Source organism: Schistocerca gregaria, chromosome 4, assembly GCF_023897955.1.
Source record: "Schistocerca gregaria isolate iqSchGreg1 chromosome 4, iqSchGreg1.2, whole genome shotgun sequence".
NCBI classification, from domain to species: Eukaryota; Metazoa; Arthropoda; class Insecta; order Orthoptera; family Acrididae; genus Schistocerca; species Schistocerca gregaria.
The window spans coordinates 313,101,673-313,129,070 of NC_064923.1; the positions used below are offsets into that span (position 1 = coordinate 313,101,673).

General features: G+C 37.0%; 1 protein-coding gene across 1 annotated transcript in view; it reads right to left on the reverse strand.

Annotated features, from left to right (window-relative positions):
- LOC126365880 (inactive tyrosine-protein kinase 7-like) overlaps nucleotides 1–27,398 on the reverse strand; it is a 457,269-nt gene that overhangs the window by 40,956 nt on the left and 388,915 nt on the right. Inside the window, exons 6-8 of the mRNA XM_050008577.1 lie at nucleotides 22,592–22,731; nucleotides 14,921–15,220; nucleotides 7,733–8,017 (exon numbers count right to left, since the gene is read on the reverse strand). Coding sequence (XP_049864534.1) covers nucleotides 7,733–8,017; nucleotides 14,921–15,220; nucleotides 22,592–22,731 — 725 coding nt within the window. The remainder of the gene's footprint in view (nucleotides 1–7,732; nucleotides 8,018–14,920; nucleotides 15,221–22,591; nucleotides 22,732–27,398) is intronic.

Consider the following 27,398-nt stretch of genomic DNA (forward strand, 5'->3'; position numbering starts at 1 on the left):
AACACACTGTGCTATTTACATCTTTCTTGGCAATGGATACATTAGTTATAGCTGTAGAATAGATAGAGAATGTTGTTCCGTAACTTTATTTTAATTAATGTGCTTGCATGATATATAAGATTGTAATACTTCCATTGCTGGAATCTGCACTCAGACAAAGTGCAAAGGTTTCATAACAAGTGAGTTACAATTCAAAATTAAAAAATTGGATATTGGGCATTTGCCAAACAATCTTCATCATTTTCTCAAGTTCACATCTGAGTTAATTATAGTACATAACACTCTTTGTTGTGTTTTGCTGAAATTTCAGTTCATTCGGAAAGAAATGAATCACTCTATAATTAGGGTTGAAATTTAATTTACCTAAATTTAGATTCACATTTACACTCTGCAAGTTACCATATAATGTATGGTGGAGAGTGCTTCTGATATCATTTTCATTGTCCCCCTTTTCATGGTCAATGTTGTGTGGTAAGGACAACTACCAGTAAGCCTCCATACGAACTCTAATTTCTCTCATTTCCTTGTCATGCTCATTTCGTGAGATGTATGAGGGAGGAAGTATGAGATGCATCCAGAAAGTAAGTTCTGATTGCATCCAGAGATGCCATGAGTAGTCAGACAGGAGTAAAGAGGAGGTATGTGGGAATAATGCAGCATAGTTTAAGTCTTGTGATGGCAGTGGGTGCTGCACAGTGCTAGGATGAAATGGTGCTCTACCGTCAAATGTGAGGTTCATGCTGTTATCCAATTTTTGCATGATCAGAAGCAATCTCCAACAGTGATCCATCTCCAATTGTGCCACATATATGGACATGACATTATGAGTGACAGGATGGTCAGATGATGGTGCAGACATCCATTGCAGGACGAACCAACATTCGCAACAAAGACCACACTAGCTGAACATCTTTGGTGACACCAGAACTGATGGAAAAAGTGTGGCAAGCAATTTTGCAGAACCAGCACTTCACTATTTCGGAACTCCCTCCTTCTCATCATTTCCTCCAGATGTCTCACTTGCTGTTGCACAAAATTGTCTCCCAGTGACTTGGTTTTCATCATGTGTGTGCACGATGGGTGCCAGGGCAAATGACAGATGAACACAAAACCAAACATTTGGCTGCAATGTTAACATTACTACAGGGGTACACAAAGAAAGGTGACAAGTTTCTCAACTATGTTGTCAGTGGGAATAAAAAATGAGTGTCACATGCCCCTCCAGAAACAAAGCAACAATCCACACTTTGGTGACATAGTGGCTCAACCATGAAGACTAAATTCAAGCGGACAGTCTCAGTCAAAAAAATCATGTGCACTGTCTTCTGGGATCAACGAATGTCTTCTGGGATCAACGAATGTCATCTGGCGTGTTTTTACTATGATGAGTGACCATAAATCCTGAGCAGTATTGTGAAACATTGAAAAATCTGAGGAGGAAAATGGTTCCACAACATTGCAGAGGTGCAGACTAAAGTGACTTTGTGGCTCTGGATTTTGGTGGCAGACTCCTATGAGACGGGCAAACAACTGATGGTGCACCATTGTGATAAATGCCCCAGAAATGGTGATGGCTCAGTTGAGAAATAAACAGTGAATCGATGCAAATATTGCAATGAATGTTTTGTAATTATTGATGTTTTTATTTTCTTTATTACTCATCAGAACTTACTTTCTGGATGACCTCATAATATATTGCCTGACTAGTCTTGAATTTTATGGTCTCAGAATTTCAGCAGTAAATGGTGTACATCTCTCTTATTATGCTTGCAACTGGAGTTCGACATGTTGCTCATTGTTGGATCTTCTCTATCTCTTCTATTAATACTACCTGTTTAGGATCCCAGACTGATAATCAGTACTCAGTAATCCGTGGAACAAGTATTTTGTGGATTAATTATTTTTCAGTGACTATCAGCCTCATTTTTAGTTTTTCTAGAGCTATTTTTATGTGTTCATTCCACTTTTAAGTCATTCTGGGTAGCTACTCTTAGACATTTTACAATTGCTCCTGCTTATAGTGACTGATTGAAAATAGTGTAATCAGACATTAACTGATCTCCCTGCCTATTTATTCACAGTGTGTTACACTTAGTAATGTTCAACATCATGCGCCAGCCCTTGTACCCAAAGTTAATGCTCCGCAAGTCTTCCTGCATTTTGCTGCTGTCTTCTGCTACACAAACTCTACAATGTCTTCAAAACACAATATTTTTCCTCCATTCTCCCCCCCCCCCTCCTCCCCTTCCCTTCACCCATACCTGTATCAACACTTATGTGTAATCTTAAGTGGATCTGACCTTATTTCTGAAAAACTTAAAGCTTGTGGTTAGTTCTCAATTTCAGGCCCAAACAGTGTATGTAGATTTTATCACTTTATGTAAGCATATCTCTTGAGAACATGTAGTGATCATTTAAATAAAACAAGAAACAGCCATTGATATAACATTAAACAGTACAGCACATAGAAATAAAAGGAAATCCTGTACGGTGATTGTTGAACATGGTAGTCACTGCTGATGGCTATCAAAAATGTTTATTCATTGCAATTGCTGTTTTCAGCATTTGTCATTTTCATGCAATTGAAAGCATAATAACAGTAATAGAAAGACATTCATAATTGCATGTGTCAATTTATGGACTTCTGATTCAGCTAAGCTGTTCAACTGTAGTATTTTTGGACCTGTAATTATGAGAAAGTCTTGACTAGCTGATGTATAGCCTTTTAAGTACAGGAATATCAGTATCAAATTTTTTAAATGAAACTATAGTAATTCCTGCTGCTAGAATTGTAATTCTAATAGAGACAAATTAGACAGTATTTCACTCTTCAAAGGAAATTACAACATTTAGAATTTAACATTTACCTGTTTTTAACATGAAATCGATTTCTGTCCTACATGGAAGTCTGTGATTCCCTAAACAAATAAGTAAATATTTCATACCTGATAAGTAGGAAACAGATTGCTGCAGCACCATGACACCAATATGAAAGGGACATGCAGGAACTATAGCTTTCATTCTCTTTGTGTCCTTCACAAGTGTCAAGTGCTGGTTAATTTGAAAAAAATATATCTCTCACACACCTGAAATTACATATAATACCTCTCCAGGTAGAATGCAGAATGAATGCAAAGACAGCAGCTGAGCTGTATGTATGAAGGTATCCTAATGGACAGTATTTGACAAGAATGAAAATTCAGCAAACATGTAAAAAAAATTGTATTGAAAGGGTACTGGAACACTGTACACATGGCAAGGAGGAAGCCAGCAATGAGTAGCGCAAATGAAATACATGATCTGGCAGCTGTTTCTCATAATCCACCTTTTCAGCTCCATGGAAAACAGGAGTAGCTCAAGAATAAGAATGCATCCATAGCATATTATATGTCACTTCAACAGCAGATTAACCACTGGTGTTGCTGAAGACACATGGAATTCTGTTGCTCAGTTCTGGTGTGACATCAGGACAATATGTTCACACTTCAAAGGATTCCCTTAACCAATGAACGTACATTTACAAACCATGGAAAACTGACTGTTTGAAACATGTGTTATTGGGTTGCTGAGAATAAGCATTGGCTGTGACATGTTGGTCATTGGAGGCACTGGATTGTGAATGTTTCATGTGAGGTTATTGTAGATTATGTGATTGCTCTTTACTTCAATTAAGTAAGCTTCATACACATAAAATACACATAATTTCTGATTAAAGTGCTGCAGGATTTATTAGAGGAATTACAACTTTAAATACATAGATGCATGTGGTATCATCATGATGGATGCATGGCTCATTGGTATTCCATCACTAGACAGGATCTGATGGCATTATTGATGCCACCGGGCTTTTTCCCTAGGGTAAACTCAAGATCACATTATTGCAGCAAGTGCAATGATATCATAGGTACTTCTTCAGTCTTTCCAGAAGTCCTTGCACTGGTGGCGGCAAATGGCTGCAAATGTGTACTGCAGCAGATAGCAGGCGTTTTGACCATTTGACAACATAAATGGAATTTTAAGTAAGTGTATTTGACTACATTATTTCGTGATCCCTTTTTGTTGCTGATGCTAATGTAACTTTGCAATGTAAGTGTTTTCCTTGATATTCTTTATTTAAAAATCTTTATACCTCAATTTACTGCTTCACAATTCCATTCAATTTTTTGTGTGCACTTTGTTTTCAAAGCTCTGGAAAAAAACAAGAGTAGAACTGTTACTACTATTAACTGATACACCATCCTGACATCTTGTCTTTTCCTTTCCGGTTGGTGTGTAGCTCCAACCACGGGTAGTAAAGTGTAATTAGTATCATTTTTAAACTAAACTTGTCTCTCGTTATGCTGTTGTAAGTAGACTCTCCCTGCTGTGCTGAGCTGGAGTACCCAATCAGCCTGATATGACACTTCCATGTAACAACACAAACAAGCAAATTAGATATTGATATCTCTGTATTTAATGTAGGTATGAAAAGAGACTACACATCATTTAGCGAGGACTTCTTTACATTTCATTTGCATGGAAACAGAATTATGAAACCTTAAATGGTTCAGGAAATATATGATGTGAAGAGCTTAGCTGAATGACCCTGTACAGCCTATACATGATACGCTTTCTGTTGCTTGAAAATAACAAATGTTCAAAACTCCATTCACAATAAATAAAAAGTTTGGTAGTAGTACATGATAGTTAGCATATTTTACATTTTCATGAAGGGGTTGGGCTCATTACCAAAGTTGTGGTATTACCTCAATTAACTATTTCATTAAGCCGCTGGTCAAAAAAAAAGTACTGCAGAAGTTAAATTATACTTAAGAAAGCATTACTTTAAATTCTGTTGGGACATCTGAAATGTCCAAAATATCACTATCCCAGGATGTTTTACAACAAATGTCTGTAAGTGTGAAAATATTTTAGACACTGCCAGAATTCAGTTGAAAGTTAGTCCTAATATGTAGCACAAACATGTAAAAACTTTTGATCATAACTTAGGAATACAATAGGCATGTGATTCAGTAAATGACAACCGAAATAACAGCACATTATGACAATTTGTTTCTTAGTGAATTATCTTGCAACAGCTCAGTGAAGATAATGTAAACAGACCCAGATAAAATAACTGGAAGCTACATATATAACAAACAAAATGTTCTTCTAATGAAGCATTTAAAAATATTAGTGTAACTGAATTATCAACATAAGAAACAAAAGAAATGAAGAAATAAAATACCAGTTAAGTTTTTAGTATAAATTGCACAAATATCCAGGAGGTAAAAATAAAAGGTATTCTACATTAAAGACAGATAACTCACATCTACTTAGCTAATGTATGTGGTAAGAGTGCAAACAGAAAGATAAAACAATTTACAAAACCTCAAGCTTGCAAAGTTCATAGTTGTGTATTTCATTAACAAAAACAAAAAAGAGAAAGTAAGACAAAACTGAAAAACCCAGTGGATGCCATGACATGCCTTTCAGGACTTATGATCAGCAAAAATATGACACATGAGATTCAAAATAGAAATCGAAAAAGGAATGCAAGAAATTAACATATTGTACATGAGGTGCTGAAAAGTACTGCCTTTGTATTTTTTGTATGAAGATTCTTAATGCTTTTAAAATAAAACAAATGCTGTTAACAATCTCAATCTTTATTCTTCATGTCTACATATTTACAACCCTTGCCACTAAAGGGCTCCAAATTGTAGTGCGTAACATGGTGGTGTGTAGCATAACTAGATTGGTGTACGAAAAGCAGCATGCTGTAATCAAGCTTCAAATTCAAAGAGTTTGTCCAACAAGAGCAACCTCTCCTTCAGCATGACAATGCCATACCACACACCTTACTGCAATACCTGCAACAATTTGATGCCTTGTATTCACTGTCACCTATCATCCTCCATACAGTACTGACTTGGCAACATCCAATTTTCATCTATTTCCAAAATATAAAGAACGCCTGTCAGAACTTCACTTTGATAGTGAAGAAGTAGTGCAAGCAGAGGTGAGGCTGTGGCCTCATCAACGAAGTCAAACTTTTTACAGTGACAAAATCAACAAACTGGTCCTTCATTGTGAGAAATAGGTTCATCACCATGACGACTATGTTGAGAATTAAATTTGTAGACATGAAGAACGAAGATGTAGAATGTTAATAAAATAAATTTTATTTAAAAAGCTTTGAGGGTTTTCACATAAAAAATTCTGAGGCATTACTCTTCAGCAAGCCTTCACTCACTGTCACTGATAAGACAACCAACACATCAACAAATATACGGGTAGCATCTCAAGAGGTACAAAACCTTTCACAGAAACATCTGTCATTAATAGATAGATATAGGAGATGGACGAATTGGTACCACAGTGGCTCCTTCCCATTTCAGCGAATATATAAAAAAAAAGGTCACTTACAGATCTGTAGCCTGCTGCAGTTACTGTTATCTAGTACAGCACACTGGCATATATTTATCACCTGTACATATTTCTATCTTCTGGTTACTTCTACAAACGTTAAACTGACCAACGAACAGTGAAATCTCTTTTTCATGCTTGCTATGACTTCATCTGTCTGGTTATCAACACAACAACTGTGTATATATTCGGCAATTATCTCGATCAGCTTCTGTTCTATCCTCAGTCAAGCTAATATGTGATGTACATGCTTCTAGCCTTCTGTGAACTGGTCTGCGCTAGACTGAAATCATTCAGTTATCTTGTTGGCCAAGACCACAGTTTTCTGAATTTAGGTATTTAATATTAGGCCACTGTAGTTAATTTTACTGTCATTCCACTATGATTATTTTTGGATCATTTTCCCTAAGGGGATCCATAGAGATTGATTAAGAATATATTTATTCACATCTTGTACAAAATCACCAACTAAAAACTTGCACTAAGTATCTTTTTTTACCATGTTTCTAGGTCTGTCAATGATGAGACATTTGGTTAAAGAAATACAATGTGTGATAGCAAAAACACAAATGTTTGCATACAGACAATTCAAAAGGCAGATTCGAGTATCCTGTTATTAACATGGCTCTTCTTAAAATTGTTCTACTCTTTTCTTTTTATCTGTTTGATATATTATTATTATTTAGGCAGACTTACTATTCCAATAAAACTGATGTTTTGTCTTCCCATCTTTCTGTTATTATTCTATTATTTTATGACATACAGATTACCTGTTCTGTAACAGCACTTTATTACCTTATCTAAAAGTTGGCCATTTGTCCTACAATTAACTCTCTGATGTTCATTGCAACTCTTACATATTTTATTCCTCTCAACTTAAGTGTTCTGCATTACTCAATACTGTCTCCTTGGGCTTTTCTTATTTTCAACATTCATCCCATTTTCTTATCCCCATTCAGTTACTGAAGAGATAAAACTTGAAGATTTTGTGAATTCTTTTATATTTCTAGTTGCACTTCAACCGCATTAATTTCTATAAGTAGAACTATTTTTAAAATTTTTGTATATAAAAAAAAAACAAAGTTTTGAATTTTTTGGATTTTTCAGTTTGTCACCAGACCAATTTCTGTAACATATCTTAAAGAAACCAGTTTCTTTAAATAGGCCTACATATTACTTTGTCATGTTCTAAACCATATCACTTGTTTTACTGATAAGCTATGTTACCAAATAAGCTCTTTCCCTGGATCTCATTCACAACAAATCCATTCAAAAGAAAATAAATTCATACTCTTTAACAAATAAGTTTTTGCAACTTTCTAACCTTTAACAAAAAGAGAAGCAGCTTTGGAGATTTGAGGTGGAAAGCCTGTAGTATTAACTTGGCAACTATACTGTCCTCTGTCCTCCAAGAACACTTCCGTAATGTTTAGAATTCCCGTCCGAAGATTGGTTTTCAAGTGTTCAGCTTCTCTCAGTTGTTTCCCATCCTTCAACCAGTGGACTTTAGTTACTGGAAAAGGCATAGCTTCAAACTGACACCTGAAGATAGCTGACTCTCCTTCTTCCACTGTCACAGGAATTGGCGATGCTAACACTGTTGGTGGAGCTGAAAATAATTTGCTGCACGTTACTTAGTGTGCAAAAACTTCCCTGAAGTAATTGTGCACAATATTACTGAGGCTGTATGGCTGTTAACTTCTTGAGTATGTATATTACATTATGAAGTGCTTCATTTTTGTTTTGTGTAGATATGTCTGTACTAATGTCTTCAGATTCCATCATCATTTAATCAATTAGAGGTATGTTATCTGTAATTTATTTTAGTGTTTGCAGTCATGACCACTGCACCTAAGGTATGAATTCAGATATCAAGAAAAAAAGTATTACTTGCATATAATCTATAATATACGTACATTGAGTCAGTTATGTAATATGTGAAAACTGGTAGACACCACTTCAAAGAAGCTTTTCTATAGCTCTATCCTTACATATTAGCTACATTCTCTGGAGATACTTGAGAATGGGTTGACAATATGACATCACAAGTAGAATGCATGTGCCAGAAGCAAAAATTTGATCACTTGCACTCAAAACTAGAAAGAGGGAGCTGTCTCACAGATATCTGAATGAGGACATAGTGAAGACCCTCGCTAAATGGCTAAATTTTGCATCCATTCCAAAAATGCTACCAATAGCAGATTATATCAATTCTGAAGATCATGTTACAGCATTATTCCCATTACAGCAGTAGAAGAGGTTCACTGCAAAACCTGTAGAATTTTTTCTGAAGCACCAAAGCTTGGATTCAAAATCTCTGAGAAAGAGAGAGTAACATCTAGAAATCTGCAGAAGGGCAAATACAGTACCACAATTCTGCCAGCCAGTGTAGGCAACACCATCATTCTCATATGACATGGGGACAGCAAGATGTATGACTTTTGAAAAATATTGCCTACAGACAAATTGGAAACAATCCCACAAAACAAAATCACTTTTGAAAAATATTGCCTACAGACAAATTGGAAACAATCCCACAAAACAAAATCAACAGGAAGTTTTCAGAGAATCAGGCTTTCCATTAACACCATTAAGGGTCTTACAACACAGCTGTATGGGCTTCTTATGGTAGATGAAGAAGGAGTTCCTGTAAGACTCATAGTTTGTAATATTGGCACACTTATGTATCAGCTGACAAAATACCTGAAATGTTTTCTCAGTAAATATGTGGGAAAGAGCAAATGTCACAATGCCTTAATCATGTCCAATTATTTCCTGTGTGATGGAAAATATTACAAACAAACAGATGGCACAACGATGAATAGTTCATTATCATCCAGAGTGGCAAACATATACATGAAACACCATGAATCAAACACACTAGAATCTGCCAGCGTGACACCTACATGTTTCTTTTAATATGTGTATAACACATTTAAGGTGTGGCAACATGAAATTAAAAAACTAGAAGAATTCCTACAACATTCAAACTCTATCTATCCTAATATGAAACATGATGTAATTTGAAAAATAGGCTGGGGACATTTTCTCAACATGTTGGTTAAGAGAAAAACTGGTGGATCCCTGGGTCACAATGTATATAAAAAATTATGTGTACTGTTCTCTAACTTCATACCTGTGACCATCATCATTTGTCACAAAGAAATTCCATACTAAAGGACCTGGTCCACAGAGCTCCAACGTTGTCAGAGAAGGAGAGTCTCACCAAAGAATTACAACACTATGGACAGTGTTCCAAAGGAATGAGTACTCATATCAACAAGTTAAGTGGGCATGGTTAGCAAACTCAACAGAACCTGAGGAAGAGATTGTGACTGGGACAGAAAAGCCAAGGATCAGTTAGATATATGGGGTACAATGTATTTTGCTTGTCAATATAGATAAAAAGTAATGTTTCCAACATTAAAGACAACCAAGATCTCCAAATACTGGATGAGTACCCTCTAAATATGACATCTCTAATGTCTGGCAGATTATTATAACAGTCAAGGAGAGGTGCAAAGAACATCAGCAACACACACAACTAAAACAACCAGCAAATTAGAAGTAGCCAAGCACTGCCTTGATATTATAATAAGAGCAAAGACATTGAGAACACTGTTGTGGTGCAAATTCCAAGTTTCTAGGGCAACATAATTAAGGGTTTCAAAACAAAATTGTCCGAAACCTAATAAACCAGGGAGAACGCAAGGCTAAGTCCTCAATCTATTAAGATATCACTGGCCATTTCATTCATCATAGTTGGTTTCATGAAATAACAGGGCAGGCTCCGAAGAGTAAATGAGCATCAAAGGCCATAGTGGGCATAGGATGTCAAACATGGCTAAATATAGCAGTGTGAACCAACAATACTTTACAATCTGATAGAGTCCATGCAATGTATGTGCACAATAACAAACTTCGCAGCACCTGAAGAAGATAAATAGGTCAGTTGTTGAAATATCGTGTGAAAAACTGAGTCAACAACTTGGCTGAACATTTGAAAGTACACTGATAAAGAAATATGGCCTTCTTATCCACTACAGAAAACTGAAAATTCTAAACATATTTCTATAAATATTTTAAGCTTGACAGAACATGATTTAAGTTATTATCACATTACTATAGTCATAACATAAGGAAATGGGGAACAGCTGCACATACAAAAAGTGGAAAATTCCATGGGCATAGACATTGCATTAATAGTAATTTCAGTGCTCTGCTTCGGTAACAGACTTTAGAACTCACAAAATAGTGGTTATGATGTATTATACCACAAAAATACTTTTAAACTTCACTAAGCGGTTAGATGCGGTACTAATGCACCATATTAGAAAGAAGTGGTAAAGCATTGTACCATTGTATGTGGGACATCAAAATCATAGATAGTAATGACTTAGGACACTTGGAGTGCTCTTTTGGGCCACATAGAGACATTTCCAATAGGAATACAAGAACATAGGGCAACAGTGATTGATAATTTATTTCTCAAGCACACTGTGTCTCAACAATTAAATATGAGCCTCAAATGGTCATATGACAGCAACAAAGTATTTAGATCGTTCTGGTATAGAGAAAAGTATAGTTTCATAGAATTATAAATGCTGACACAGTTACAGTACTCAGAGAAAGAAGTACAGTTTCACAGCATAATAAATGCTGACACAGTTACATTACCCAGAGAAAGTTTACCGGTTGAACAGTGGGACAAAGTTCACTGAGGGCATAGAGTAGGTGAGTAATTTAGCTCTTTTCTAAACATATTCTTACAGCACTGTGAAAGCAATAGTCCTTTACAACATGAAAGGATATTACAGTGGAAGCCGAGAAAATGGGCAGCTCATATGTTGTACAAAATGTTTTTTGCCAGCAAGAAAGAGCTACAGAGACTAGCTCCAACTAAAGTTTAAAGGTGCATTACAAGCAATACTGCAAAATTCTTCACTGTACCACCAAAAAAAATAAAGTCCATGAATTATGCACCATGAATTCAAGTGTCCAAGAAAGATGGCAGCGTGTACATCTGCCAAAATATTGTGGAGAAATTACGATGCTACCCGGTCGGATACCCGAGAACTGTTCAAATAGGTTGTTCTTGAATGACATTATGTTTCCTTATGATGAATTGTAAAGCAAATTGGTTAGGTCATCACAAAAGAATACTTTAGTTATTAAGTAAGAGCAAGGCATTGTTTAAAAGATTCTGCTTATGTCATAAAATTGTAAATGACTCCATGTGCAAATCGTACTATTTCCTCCACTTTCTGCAAAGTCATTCAAGGGTGGGTATGTGGGAAATTTTTGCAGGATAAGCTGTTATATTATGCAAATTACTTAAAGACTCATATGTAATTCACTATATGATAGGACTGTACTGAAAGAAGCATGGTGGAAATGTTTCTGTAAAGGAAAAGAATACGCTTGGTCGGTGCAGTCACTTTGGGGGAAAAAAGAACGAACATGTGTCTGATACTGGTCAATTTAACTGTATTATTGTAACATTTGTAATCTCTAATCTTGCAATTTTTAATATTTTGGGAACTTTCATGAGAGCAGTTCAGGTTACACATTTACAATATGTAAGAAGACATTAACTCACAAGGTATGTGTTTAACATGGGAAAAGAAATGACATTGTCCCTTTGCTGAATGATTCCATCTATAAATGTATTCATGGATGGTACTGATTATTCCAGAATAAGAACGCCCATTGCAAGAAATTAATGGGGGAAAAAAGGATCTGTTTGAATAAAACAGAGCTTGAAAAATGAATACATACTCCTCACATAACATGTTGGAAGGAAGTCATGTTCAAATCACTGTAAAAAAAATTATGAACTGTTTAGAATAATGAAATAAAAAAAAGTAATTTGTACTACACTCAAAAAAACATCCTTCTTGTAGACCAGTGCTTTCTTACAATCACTGAACACAATCTTTTATTCAAGGGACTTATGATATATTTCAGTTAAGACAGGAACTAACACATCTGCAAATTCTATATAGATTGTGACACGGATTCTGTTAGTCCATGAGACATTTCAGCAATTTCAGCTGCATTTCAATGTTGTAGACACTATAGCTATATCACTTGCAGTGTTGCAAAAATTAAATTGGGGCAATACTTCTAAATCTTCCTTTGTGAAGGAACATTTGAAAATAAGAGTTCAGTATTTATGATTTTGCTTTGTTACTCTCAATTTTGGTTCCTGTGTCATCCATAACTATTTGAATGCTAGCTGTGGTGTAACTATCAGCCAGTCAAATGACTAGACTTCCCTTGGGATTTGTGAGAGGTCTTTCCATAATATTTAATAAAATTCTGCTATGATGGCAATGAAAGCTTCACTCGGCATGCTTTTGACAGCCACATACATGTCATATAGCATCTCTCTGTCTATAGCCCTATGCATCTTCTGTGCAATAATTGCTGCTTCTTACACATAACATATCTGTCTAGTGCTTGACTAAAATTGAATCACAATTGCTCCACATGCTTCTGCCCAGAGCTAAATGTTTTGAGTTCCTCCTGAAAATGTGATATTACTGCCACTTCATCTATTGGTGTTTTATCGAGATGCACAGCATATGTCAATGCAGTATTCAAATTGTTCCCACACTGCAGCAAGCACGTCATGTGTTATGTGATATTTCAGTTCATTCATTGTTGTTCATAACAGAGACTTTTATAAACCCCCACAAGAAATAATCACATACAGTCATGTCTGATGATCTTGGAGGCCAGTAACGTAGGGCTGAATCATTTGGTCTAGAGCGAGTGACCCATCCTTCAGTAATCCTTTGATTTAAAAATTCCCTCACTTCCAGATGTCAGGGTGGTAGTGCCCCATACTGTTGGCAAATGAAGTCATTCGAATCAGTCACAAACTGTGGGAAAAGAAAGTTCTCAAGAATATCGAGATATGTGCTTCTTGTAACAGTGTTCTTGGCAAAGAAAAATGGACCACACACGTTTTTCCATGAAACTGCACACAACACATTAAATTTTGGTGAGTCCCTCTCAACTTGTACAACTTTATTTGATTGTTTCATAGCCCATATTCTCACATTATGACGATTCACCTTTCCATTTAAATGGAATGTTGCCTCATCACTAAATACTAAGCATGGGAGAAAACTGGCATCCTCCATCTTTCCAAGAATGAAATTACAGAACTTCACATGCTGTTGTTTGTCATCTTCACGAAGAGCTTGCAGTAGCTGAATTTTTCTATGTCTTCATGTGTAAACATCAACACAACACAAGCCACTTGGACATCGGGGGCATGTTGAGCTTCCAAACCACATGGCAAATGGATTTCTGTGGACTTCTTGTGAAACTATGGTGGAAGTGTTTGATGTCTATATCAGACAATCGGGGATGGCCCAACAATTTGTCTTTACACTAACAACCTGTTTCTCAGAATTGTTTATGCCATTGTCTAATGTCTGTACTGTAGGAGGATCCACACCATACCAAAGTTACACTGAACACTTATTACTGACCCGCACTGTTAAAAACATAAAACACAAAATGCTTTCTGTCGACCTGACACCATTTTTACTAGAACTGAAGTGGGTGCACACTGCTGCTACCTAGCAGGAATCATGTAAAACTTCAGAGTTTGCTCTTTCCAGCAGTATGTTGTTCACACACATATCTTCAATAACATAATAGTTATGATTTTGTTTAAATCACATAATTCTTTTTGAAACACTCTGTATATTAGTGGGAAGTTTTTAAAGAACAGAATTAAATCTTTTCTATACAAACTGTGTCATGACATACAAAATCTATTTAAAAGAATAGAACAATGTTTAAAAATAATGTATTTTGCAACAATACCCATAAATAAAGGTTTAACAACAATGTTTAAAAATGCTGGCAGCGGATCAAATATTTTACACACTGCAAAATAATGGTTATGAAAGCAACACTTATCTCACTACTGATACAACTTTTTCACACACACACACACACACACACACTTTCATCATGTACACTGTATCACTGCACATGATCATCTACGTGGAACTGATAACTCCTGGCTAACATTAATCTAAAACATTATAAGTGAGGTACATAAGAGGAGCGATTACATTCCCATGCCTGATAACATATGTACAAAATTAAAAAAATCTGATACTGGTAAATGAGAATAAATAACCAGTAATTACATAGCATTGCCATTAACAAATATGCAGGGGTTCTTGGGTAATGCATTGACACCTAAAATATTATTTTTACATTGTTTCATATTTCCAACCATTAATTTTCAAACTATCTGATGAAAAATATTTCATAACAAAAATGTCTAAAATATCTCTGGTTCCGGCATACACTATATTTATAATGAAAAAAAATTAAAACATCACTTGAAATTTGTTATTACTCTCATTATTAAAATGATGCAGAGTAAAGTTTTGACAAATTTACATTTATTCTCAAAAAAAGTAGGTTAAATATTAACTATTGCCCTCATACATGCAAAAATGAGCCTTACTGGACTTACTAGACACAATAAGTTGAAGATTTGCAGTACTGGTTCCAGCAAGATTTTCCGCAATGCAAGAGTAATTTCCATCGTCCTTCCCCGGGCGTGCTGCTGCAATTATGAGCCGTGTGTCATCGACCCGCACAGGGCCTGTATCAGTAACGACATGCTCTTGTGGGTCAAGCCACCAGACTCGAGGTGGTGGATCACCATCAGGAGGCAAACAGGTTGTTTCAAACTCCATCCGCTCTGCCACCACTCTGATCCCATCATCTGGGAGTGGTGGTTCAAATGAATTGCTTGTGAGAGGTTGGAGGTCTGGAAAAAAGTGTTTCCAGACTGCACTTCACAAACAATTATACTGTTACTTCTGCCAAAAGAAATAAGAAACCGAAGCACTGTGGCATTCATTAAGAATTGAAAATCTTTTAAAAATGAACACATCTTACCATCATAAATAAAGCTTACAGACTTCCGTTCATACAGGAGAAAAGCAGCAGTTTACAAACTGCAACAGATCTAAGAACTACATTAGAAAGTCTCCAAAGATGTATGACAGGGATTAAAAACAATTACCTTTATTCATTAAGGACATGTTAGGTCACAACTTAAAATTTTCCATAGTGAAATAGATGGTGAACCTTGCAGGTCAAAATGTTACATTTTAGCCACAAAGATTAATATGACGACTCCGCAGGAGCATTTGCCTAGTTCCCACTGACAGTATGCTTGTCACCACAACACTTACATCCCTTCTCAGAGTTTAAATAAATAATTCATAATTAAGTCCAATATGACATAATGACAATGTTATGAAAAGGATAGACTTCTGATCACCATATAGAGATGCTGAGTCACAGGCAGGCACAAAGAAAATATTGCTATACATTTTAGCTTTTGGCTAAAATTCCTTCTACTAAAATACAAAACACATATACATTCACATAAATATATGACAACTGTTGGTGACCTGCCAAAGTGGTTATTTACAGTGGTCATGTGTGTGTGAGTTGTGCTTGTGTGAGTGTTTTGCACTTTCCAAGAAGGCCTTTGGGCAAATGCTAAAATGTACAGTAATCTTTTCATTGAGCCTGTTTGTAACTGTTTCCTCTATATGGTTAGTAGCAATCTACCTATTTCATAGTAGATCCTTGTTAACATATTCACTATCAAGAGGCCACTATCAGTCACAATAGTGCCCCTTGTTTTATGTTGTGTCACTGCTGATGCCCAAATTCTTCACTCTGCTTACCCAGATATCTTTGAATGGCATGTTCATAATACAGCTGCAAGTCACATGCAGCTCGTTGATGAAACATACACTATCTCATCAAAAGTATCCTGATACCACTACTTAATGTGGAACTGGCCACTAGATGTTGTGACAGGCTGACATGAGAGTATAAAAGAGGCAAGAGGTATAGTGTTGTCAATGGTAGCAGCAAATGCATTAAAAGCAGAAGTGTCGGTCAAGTGAGCTCAGCGGCTTTGAATGTGACTAGTAATTGGTTGTCACCTGAGTAACAGATACACCAGGGACATTTCAATCCTCCTAAAGATGCCAAGTGAGCTGTTCATGAGCTGAATGTGAAATGGAAATGTGAAGAAACAACCACAACTAAACCAAGACCAGGCAGACGTCTGCTCGGACAGACAGGGACCGTAAACCATTGACGAGGGTCATTGCAAAAAATCAACATGAAGTAAGTGGAAGGAATCATCCATGAATTCCTGAGTGCTACCAGCGATCCAGCTAGCATAATCATAGCGCACAGGGATGAAAATGAATTTGTCACAATGGTTGAACATCTCTTCATAAGTGACATTTCTGTAGTCAATGTTATGCGACACTTTATGTGGTGATGCCACTGGATGGTGGATGAATGAAAATGAGAGATTTGGAGTGACAAATCATGCTGTACCCTCTGACAATTCAATAGAAGGGTTTTTTTTAAAGATGCCTGGATGTGACTTTGGAGGTGGTATTATGGTTTGGGGGTGCTTTTGTTGGTTACGATGTCACCCCCATATTGCACTTAAGAAAATGCTACATGCAGAAGTATACGAATGCATTTTATGGCATTGTAAACTGCATACAGTGGAGGAACAGTTCGGAAATAATGATTGTTTGTGCCGGCATGAAGGTACACTCTGTCATAAGACAGCACCTGTGAGGCAATGATTTGTGGACAATGGACAATAAAACTCTGGAAATGGACTGGCCACCCAGAACAATGGACAATAAAACTCCGGAAATGGACTGGCCACCCAGAACCCCAACCTGAATGTAGTGAAACACCTCTGGGATCAGTGGGGAAAAATTATAACATCTTCTTCACTTCCCACCCTGGTCTCCACACCACTACCTTCTCTGGTTTCAGCTCTTGAGGATGAATGGGCTGTCATTCCTCCACAGTCACTCAGATAATCCTTTGAAAGTGTTTGCAGCAAAACTCAGGCCATCATAAAGATGAGAGCTGGAAACATTAATGTGGACACGCCCCACATAATGTCCACTAATAGGTGTCCAGACACTTTTGAACGTAGGTATTACATTGCCTGCCAAAGTAAATCTGACTAAGTGAGATACTGTCAGCTGGGTCTTGAGCACTGTTGTTGCTTCTCACATTTCTACTTGCTGTTTCTTTCCAAAAATTTTCAATAATGTCATTTATTCAGCATCAAACTGATTGATAATTTCTACACTGTTGTGAATAATGAATATTGCTGTGAATGATTGTAGCTCAATTGGATGCCGTACCATAAAGCAGGAGAACTTCCTGGATTAATAAACATATAAAAATAGTCTAGGAATAGAGGAGACTACTCAGTTAATAGTACAAGTGTTGGGAGATTGACAGAATCACAAAAACAATGAAAACTTTGCTACCTTTTGGACAAATCTGTTAATGAGCTAATCAAAAAGGATTAATCTGAAAACCAGTGTAGTATATATATAGGTCGATGCTTCTTCTACTATTTGCTGAGTGGTATCCTTTGCTCCTAAATTATTTATTTTCTGCTGGAACATTTCTTAACATATAAACATATAAAAATGGTAGTTTGGACTGGTAACACATTAATAATTATGTTGGAAACTGAGACGTTGAAACAAATGCTTCAGAACTACTGGAGCTTCCTAACAAATAATGTAATGAAGATACTGCTGCTCTTGCTGCTGCTGCTGCTGCTGATGATGATGATGAGAATAACCATGATGTTGATAACAATGATGGTGGTGATGATGCTGATGACATTTGTGGGACCAGTGGTAGGAACATCAGTTGTTACTGGGTCACGATATGATGTCTGTAGCAGTTGTCTGAGAGTGAAATATTTAATGGCCTGGTAAAAAAAAATAACATTTTTTTGCATACTACAGATAAGAATGCTGTGTGACCACATCATATATTTTATATTTTTTTACAAGAAACTAATTAATCTGATTGTGAATTAGACCAACATTTCTCACACAGTTTTTAGATGAGAAAGTCCAAGTAGAAGTACTGTGATTAACTAATCTGAAGCATTCAGTAGCACCTCCACAGCATTCATTTCAGCTAAAGAAGAGAATATAACGTAAAAAATCAGACACTTTACAGAGGAAATTTTGTGCAGAATATGTATTAGGCAGAACTTTCCCACTGATGAAATCATGGTATAATTTAAAGGACAGCTACACACTCTATGCACATTAACTTGTACAGGTTGCATGACTATTGTGTCTAGAAACATGGCAGAGAAAGTTGTGATGGAACAGAGTGCATACTCGAACAGAATTCATCTTCACCAGAATATTTAAAGTAGAATAAAAAAGTGGAAAATACCAGATGAAGAATAACAGCATTTTTGAGAAAAAATGGGTGGATAAATGAGAAGTATTATTACCATCAAGAAAAAGAATTTACATGGTTCTATCAAACAAAAAAGATACCTCTGAAATTTAAAAGCTGAAATGAGCATTCACTGTGAAATATAGTACAAGAAAAATAATATTATGGAAAGAATAGATTGCTACTCATCATATAGTTGAGATGCTGAGTTGCAGAAAGGCACAACAAAAAGACTGCTAAACAAGTAAGCTTTCAGCCAAATGGCCTTCTTCTGGGGCAGACAACACACACCCACACTCAGGCAAACACAGCTCACACATATGACTGCTGTCTGTAGTTGCTGGGGCCAGAGTGCAGTCTTGGTGGTGGGAGTAAGGAGGAGGCCGGGGTAGTGAGGGGGAGGTATAGCAGGGCAGGGATGGGAGACAGTAAGCTCCTGCTTGTTCTCACCTGTGCTGGTGGGAACTCTCAATTTACAACTACCTCTATGCAATATATCCCACACTCCCCTAATCCTCCTGGCCTCAACCTTCAATAATCACTGTCCTTCACACACATGTCCTATTCCCTGTTTCCACTCCAGCACTACGCAGCCTTCTGTTCCATCAGCACAACCACAGTCTTTTTACTTTTCCTTTTCCGCTGCCCCCCCCCCCCCTCCCCCAAATCCCCTCTGCCTTCCAACTAACCACCCAACTGCACCTAGCTGTGCCACCCTCTCCCCACCACATCCCTGTATACTCCCAAAGGCAGCACTTTACCATCTCCCACCCCTACTCTGCCATCTATCTCTCCCAGTTCCTGCCCCAGCTTCATCCTTATCACCACTGCCAACTGCTTCTCCCAGCACACACTGTTGCTCGCAGTCTCGCTTCGGTACCACAACTGGGGTCATATGTGTGTGAGTTGTGTTTACATGAATGTGGGTGAGTGTTGTCTGTCTCAGAAGAAGGCCTTTTGGATGAAAGCTTACTTGTTTAGCAGCCTTTTTCTTGCGCTTATCTGTGATTCAACATCTCCACTATATGGTGAGTAGCAATATCCCCTTCATAATATTGTAATTATTCCATGCTTTATTTTCCATTGTTTAAATAAAAATAATAGATACACAAACCAAAAGTGGTGTGTTGTTTTCATCCTTCCAAAAAGTCATTCAATATTAAAACAAATACATCTTCGAGTTGTTCTTTAAACTCCTCAATGGTAAATGTGTTCTTATATGGAATGCTAATAAGCAACTTCAGGGTAGAGCTTATAAAACATTTAAATGAAAGAAAGTGGCAGCTGTTGCTCATTTATGTTCATGAGGCACAGACAAAAATTCAATAAACTCTATAACAGAATTGATCCAAATTGTTTGTTATATTCATCATGTGCTTAACAAACACTAGAAAAATAGTAAATAAAGTTATTATACAGTCATAAACATAGGCCTAATCCATGAAGTGCCATAGCTAATAATAGAGTATATGCAGAAGTGAACTCAATATTTGTGTGTGTGTGTGTGTGTGTGTGTGTGTGTGTGTGTGTGTTTGTTTGTTTGTTTTATTATAGTCAGTTGATGTGCATCTAAGTGTTTGATTTCTAGCTTCTCTTATTTAATACTTACTCTCATACTTAATAAATAAGATGCTTTTATAACAAACAATTTACTTCATTCACATTAAAATCATTGTAAGAATACTCAAGTTTCAACCCCACAGTTTCAGAATATGGAACACTTTTTCCCATTGATGAATGGCAGTAAGGAAAGAGAAATGAATGCAGTAAGGCACGTGAAAGTGACTCAAGGTAGGTGGGTAAAGCGACACAAGTGGAAATTCGGGCTATGGGCAGGGCTGTACTGAGGCCAAGGCAAGAGATGTCCCCATCAAGAGTGCAGGCACAAAGGAGGCTCAAAAACAGGACAGTTAAAATTAAAAAATTAATCAACAAAGCCAGAAATATGATTTAAGAATTAACTGGAAGACGCATGAGAAGTCTCTTGCCCTACATCTTCCTGTCTTCCGCCTGTGAGAAAAGCCTTCCCCTCAACAAAAGACTGAAGATGTACTATGTTGTCACAGTGTCATTTTGTCCACGTAGCACATCAAGAAATGACTAGTATCAAACATGCATCACATGGGTTATGTGTCAACAGTGTGCTTGGTTCATACAGTTACTGCTTACACAGTTACCTCATGTTCAACAATGGAGTTTTTGCTGCTACTTCATTACAGTATTGTAGGATCTCAAAGGCTGGCCATGGGGGTCTTGAAGTAAATGATGCATTGTTCAACTGAAGGCTTCCTATTTTTGGCAATTTCTGCCAACTGAGGACTGAGGTGAAACTGCTTAAGCTAAACTGCTTCAAAATATTACATAGAACAATATGTGGAATGGGAAAGAGATCTCATATATAATGCACCATTTCATCTCACTTCAATTCCCTGTCAGGAAGCTTTAAACTAGAGCTCTGTATCTTTTTCTTTCTTAATGCATCATATTTTGGTGATAAATATAGCATAAACATCGATACAGCAGAGCTAGTTAATGAAATAGCTGCTTTCAGATTCCAGTAAAAAGAGCTGATGAAGAGCACTCACACAGATACTCACGTGGACCCTTTTTTTAAGCTTTGGTTATGATACGCTTACCAAAACATCAAAATAACTTTGAGAATATTTATGACAATTTCAATACTGTTTCAATAGACTGAAGGTCAAGTACAGGTGAAGCAGACTGTGTAATTCAGTTATCTTGTCAACAGAGTAGTAAAAACCTGCTAAATTTGACTTCCAAGACATTATCAATGAGTTAGCTGTGCTCAAAGTGAGAAAATGTTCTTGAAAAGGAATTACAGTCTTTTTTTCTGTTATTTCCTTTACTGATTCACACACTATTAATAGTTTAATAGCAGCAAATAAAATCTTTTCTTCACTATAAACCAAGATAAATCAACATACATTAGCTACCATAAAAGATAAAACAGATTCTGTTTTACTTTCAATTATTTTAGAAAGTTTGTACAATTTAAAATTTATTTACTACATGGTAAATTAAATTGCATCCAGGCAGGCAAGGAGGGGAGAGAGAAAGCAGAGTCCACTGTGGCACAGCATGTGAGCTGGTGCATCCAGCAGGACTGCGCGAGGTGGCTGTAAGCTGATCTATGGTAAGAAGCAAGGTGTAGAAAGGGAAACAGTTCAGTCACACCTCTGTGACTGCAGTTTATACATCCAAGGGTGAAGAGGGAGTAAAGACCACCCTACCGTGGCTCTCACATCGGATGTATGGTATGGGGAAAGGAAAACAGGTTTGTCACTGTGGGAGGATACGTTAAGGAGTGGAATTAGAGAGGGATAGCAGCAAGGTGTGGTCTGTCTGCTGAGATATTAGAGTAACAGCATGTCTCTGCAATGGAAAAGTGGAAACTGAGCCTGATTACCACTGGTCTCTTGTCATTCCTAGACAAAGATTGTGTCATACTCAAACTGATATAAAACTGAAAAAATACACAGAACAAAACCATATCACAAAATTTGTGGTAGGGCAGGGCCACTCTGGCCCTTAAGAATGAGCCACGCCCAACGTAGAGTGAACAAAAAGTTATTACTAAGGCCAAGGAGCATTTAAAGATTATCATAATCCAGTAACCCAAGATCAAAAGTTATGTTGCAATATTACTGGATGGCTGGAAAGGTTTCAGCTGAATCATTAATTAAGTAAGTGGCAGTCTCTTTCAGAAACCATAGTCTCACAGAGACATGCAATATCCTAAAAGTGTATAGCTTGATTGCTAATCTATTCTAGGTAATACACATATTCAAAGAGAGAAAGAATTTTTTTCTAAAATTAGACATTCTGTATAACTTACAAGCAACTTTCAGCTCAGCAGAATATGTCTGCTTCTCTTTTCCTCTTATTCCTACACAAGAGTAAGTGCCCCTGTCATCTGTTGGATGCTCATCATTAACACTGTATATAACAAGTGATCCATTAGAAAAAACTGAGTACCTGAAAATGAAAAAATTAATAACATTAATATTATAATATATCCTTTGAAGTTTATCGTGAAGTTTATCATGACACTATATGATTTTCAACAAATGAGATAGGATGTGTATAAATATGAATATATCTATATATTAAAAACAAAGATTCCAAGACTTACCAAGCGGGAAAGCGCCGGTAGATAGGCACAATAAATAAAACACACACACAGAATTTCTAGCTTTCACAACCAACGATTGCTTCTTCAGGAAAGAGGGAAGGACAGGGAAAGACGAAAGGATGTGGGTTTTAAAGGAGAGGGTAAGGAGTCATTCCAATCCCTGGAGCGGAAAGACTTACCTTAGGGGGGAAAAGGGACAGGTGTACACTCCCACACACACACATATCCATCCGCACATACACAGACACAAGCAGACATTTGTAAAGGCAAAGAGTTTGGGCAGAGATGTCAGTCGAGGCGGAAGTACAGAGGCAAAGTTGTTGTTGAATGTGACAGGTGAGGTATGAGCGGCGGCAACTTGAAATTAGCGGAGATAGAGGCCTAGTAGGTAACAGGAAGAAAGGATATATTGAAGGGCAAGTTCCATCTCCAGAGTTCTGATAGGTTGGTGTTAGTGGGAAGTATCCAGATAACGCGGACAGTGTAACACTGTGCTAAGATGTGCTGGCCGTGCACCAAGGAATGTTTAGCCACAGGGTGATCCTCATTACCAACAAACACTGTCTGCCTGTGTCCATTCATGCGAATGGACAGTTTGTTGCTGGTCATTCCCACATAGAAAGTGTCACAGTGTAGGCAGGTCAGTTGGTAAATCACGTGGGTGCTTTCACACGTGGCTCTTCCTTTGATCGTGTACACCTTCCGGGTTACAGGACTGGAGTAGGTGGTGGTGGGAGGGTGCATAGGACAGGTTTTACACCGGGGGCGGATACAAGGGTAGGAGCCAGAGGGTAGGGAAGGTGGTTTGGGGATTTCATAGGGATGAATGAAGAGGTTACGAAGGTTAGGTGGACGGCAGAAAGACACTCTTGGTGGAGTGGGGAGGATTTCATGAAGGATGGATCTCATTTCGGGGCATTTCTATAGTCATTTAAATGACAGAGCCAGGAAATTTTATATTTTACTGTAAATCATTATCAGAAATAGATTCCCCACTAAACAGTTTAATTTAACCACAGATGTTAATATTATTTAAAACAAGCACTAAATAACTGTTGTGCTACCATAACATCAATTGGTTCTTGAAGGGACAATGCATAAAACTCAAATGACATTATGTAATTAAATGGTTTTATTACAAAGCTACCCCACGCTACAAAGTCTTCTCACACTCCATTCTTGAATGGAATGGGATAAACCCTAATAATTGGTGCAATGGGATGTATCCTCTGCCTTGCACTTCACAGTGGTCTAGAGAGTACAGATGTAGATGTCAGTGAGTAAGTAGCCCATAAAACAACTCAATACATCACTACTAAGAAAGCAACTTCAGCCACAGGAATTACTAAAATAAAGTATACTTTATCAGTTATCATTATAAATGAAATCATCAGCCAAAAATTTCCACAATGTTCATCTTCATCACTTTGTTATTTCACCATAACAGTAAAGTGTCTTTCAGAATTAAACAAAATGTCTGTTTTGACAATATGGATATGGATATTACATTACATTGTCACCCACTGTTTTATTTGACATACAAACTTAGATTTCTCATCATGTAATCAATACCAGAGTGGATGCTAGCATCAAAGACAGAAACAATAAACAGACATTTGTAATATTAAATCTGAGCAACAAAACAGCATTTTTTAATAATGTAACTCGATATTTTGAATTGTTTAAAGATGTACTATGCCACTGAGATGACAAAAGTTTTGCTCTGATGACAAATTTTAACAAGCTGAATTCTGGTTACCACATATAGATGCTGGACCTTAAATAGACTCAAAATATAGATGCAAAGAGGTTTTACTTCGTTAAGGAAAGATGGCTAAAATGTATTTAAAGTAAACTGATTCTATCAAAAAAAATTAAGAGAATGGCAGCACAGTACACAACATAGTTCTGCATTCATTGAGTTCATTGAGAGGGTTCCATCATTGTAGAGATGAGTGTTATAGAAACCAGTGAAATGCTCTTGAGAAAGAGCTGAGCCAAAATTGCTAAGACTGAACATGATTCCAATGCCCAACTGAGTCCCTATCACATTATATACTGATTATGTGGCTGTGCCAACCACACTTTTAACCATAATATAAAGTATATTTCTGATAAAAAAAATTGGGTCCAATAGTTGGAAGAAATTTCAGGTCAGCCATTTTGTAAGAGAGGCAGCAGAAGTGATCCACAGCCACAAACCTACCATCCAATATCTCTGACATCCATCTGTTCCAGAATCTAGATCATATTGTGATGTCATATAGAAGGAGTTATCTCAAACAGAATGCCCCCCTCCAAGCCAATTAGCACAGATATTAAAAGCATAGGACATGCGAAGCTCAAATTCCACTTTTCTAACATAACATCCTGAAAGCCGTAGATCAAGGTAGTTAACAGATACAGTATTTCTTGACTTCCAAAAGGCATTGGACCAGTACCAACCCAATGCTTCTTAATCAAAGCATGACCATACGAGTTATCAAATGAAATCTGTCAGTGGACAGAGGATTTCTTAATAGGGAACACATTACATTATCTTAGATGGAGAGTCATAGACAGATGGAGTAATAACTTCAGACATGATACAGAGTAGCATATTGGGCCGTGCTGCCTATATTGAACATGAATGACCTGTCAGACAACATTAACAGTAACCTCATAGCCCACCTGGATAGCCGCATGTTCTAACATGCTGCTTCCCAAGCAAGAAGGCATGCTGGTCCCTGGCACAAGTCCACCCAGCAAATTAGTGTCAAGGTCTGGTGTTCCAGCCAGCCTGCTCTGGTAGTCACTGAAGGCATCACGCATTCCTGTCTTGGTAGCCAAATTCATTTCAATCAGCATCTCTCTATTTACAGCCATACACTTTGTTTTACACCTATTATACAATAATCTCTTCTTCTTTAGAAGATTCTTTACAGTGACTGGATACCATGGAGGTTCCCTCCCATTATGAGTTGTTCTAATGGGTACATATCTATCCAGTGCGTAGTCCACTGTTCTTTTAAACTTGAGCTAGAGTTTCTCTACATGCTGCTTCCTTGTACTGAAAGTTTCAAGTTCCTCAGTGAGGGATGGCACTACAGATTTTTTCATCTAGTTTACTGAACATATATATCTTTATGCTTGTTTTAGTTGTTCTTTATACTTTGGTCATCACTGTTGCCACAACCGTGTTATGATCACTGATATCAGTTCCAATGTGGATATCCTCATAGTTGTCAGGTCTCTTTGTTACCATTAAATCCAATACACAGTATTTCTGTAATGAATGGGGTTCTGAACTATCTGTTCTAGGTAGTTCTCGGAGAAGGCATTTAGTAAAGTTTCACAGGGTGTCTTAAAACACCCACCACTAACAAAATGTAATTTTCCCAATTAATTGTAAGATGATTAAAATCTCCATCAATGATTGCAGTATGATTTGAGAACTTACATACAAATGAACTGAGGTTTCTTCTTACATTTTCAGTAACATCAGCAGATAAGTCTGGTGGGCAATAGAAAGATCCAATAATCATTTTGTCCCCACCCCTGAACTTTGGGAACTTACATACAAATGAACTGAGGTTTTCTCTTAAGTTTTCAGTTACATCAGCAGATGAGTCTGATGGATGATAGAAAGATCCAATAACCATTTTGTCCCTGCCCCTGAGTCTTACCCAAATAGTCTCACATGCAGTTTCAGTTTCTACCTCAGTGGATTTCAGTTTCTTGTCTACTGCAACAAATACACCACTTTCATTTCCCATGTGCCTATCCTTTTGATATAAACTTCAGTTTGCCCTGAAAATCTCACAGCTGAAATAATGCACTTTTCTATAATGAAGTACTCTTCAAAAAAAGCCAGACAAATATTTAAGCAGATTCTGATAAGGTTTCAAAGTGATGGAAAGATTAGCAACTTGTTTTTAAATTTTCATAAATGTTACATTGTGTGCATCAAAAGACAGAAATGTAGTACCCAATAACTACAACATCAGTGACTCACAACTGAAATCAACAGACTCAAACAAATATCTAGGTGGGACTATGAAATGAAACAATCAGACATGCTCAGTTGTAGGTTACGCAGGTGGCAAACTTCAATTCACTGGTAGAATATCGGGAAAATGCAAGAAGTCTAAAAAGAAGATTGCTTTCAAATCACTTGTGTGACCCATTCTATAAAACTGCTCAAGTGTGTGGCACCATACGACACAAGACTGGGAGGGTACATTAAAGGTATAGGAAGATGGGGAGCACTTATGGTCAGAGATCCACAGGAGAGCATCAGAGATATGCTGAAAGATCTGAACTGTCAGACATTTGAAGGTAAGACAACAATCACTCTGCAAAAACATTTCAAAAACCTGTATTAAGTGAGGCATCTGGGACTGTACTACAGCCCACTAAGTATTGATCTCAAAGGTGCAATGGATAAAAAGGAGTATATTAATTAGTAATATGTTTGAAGATATTTTGATAGGGAGTTACTAAAGAACAGTACTAGTCATATACAAAGTTT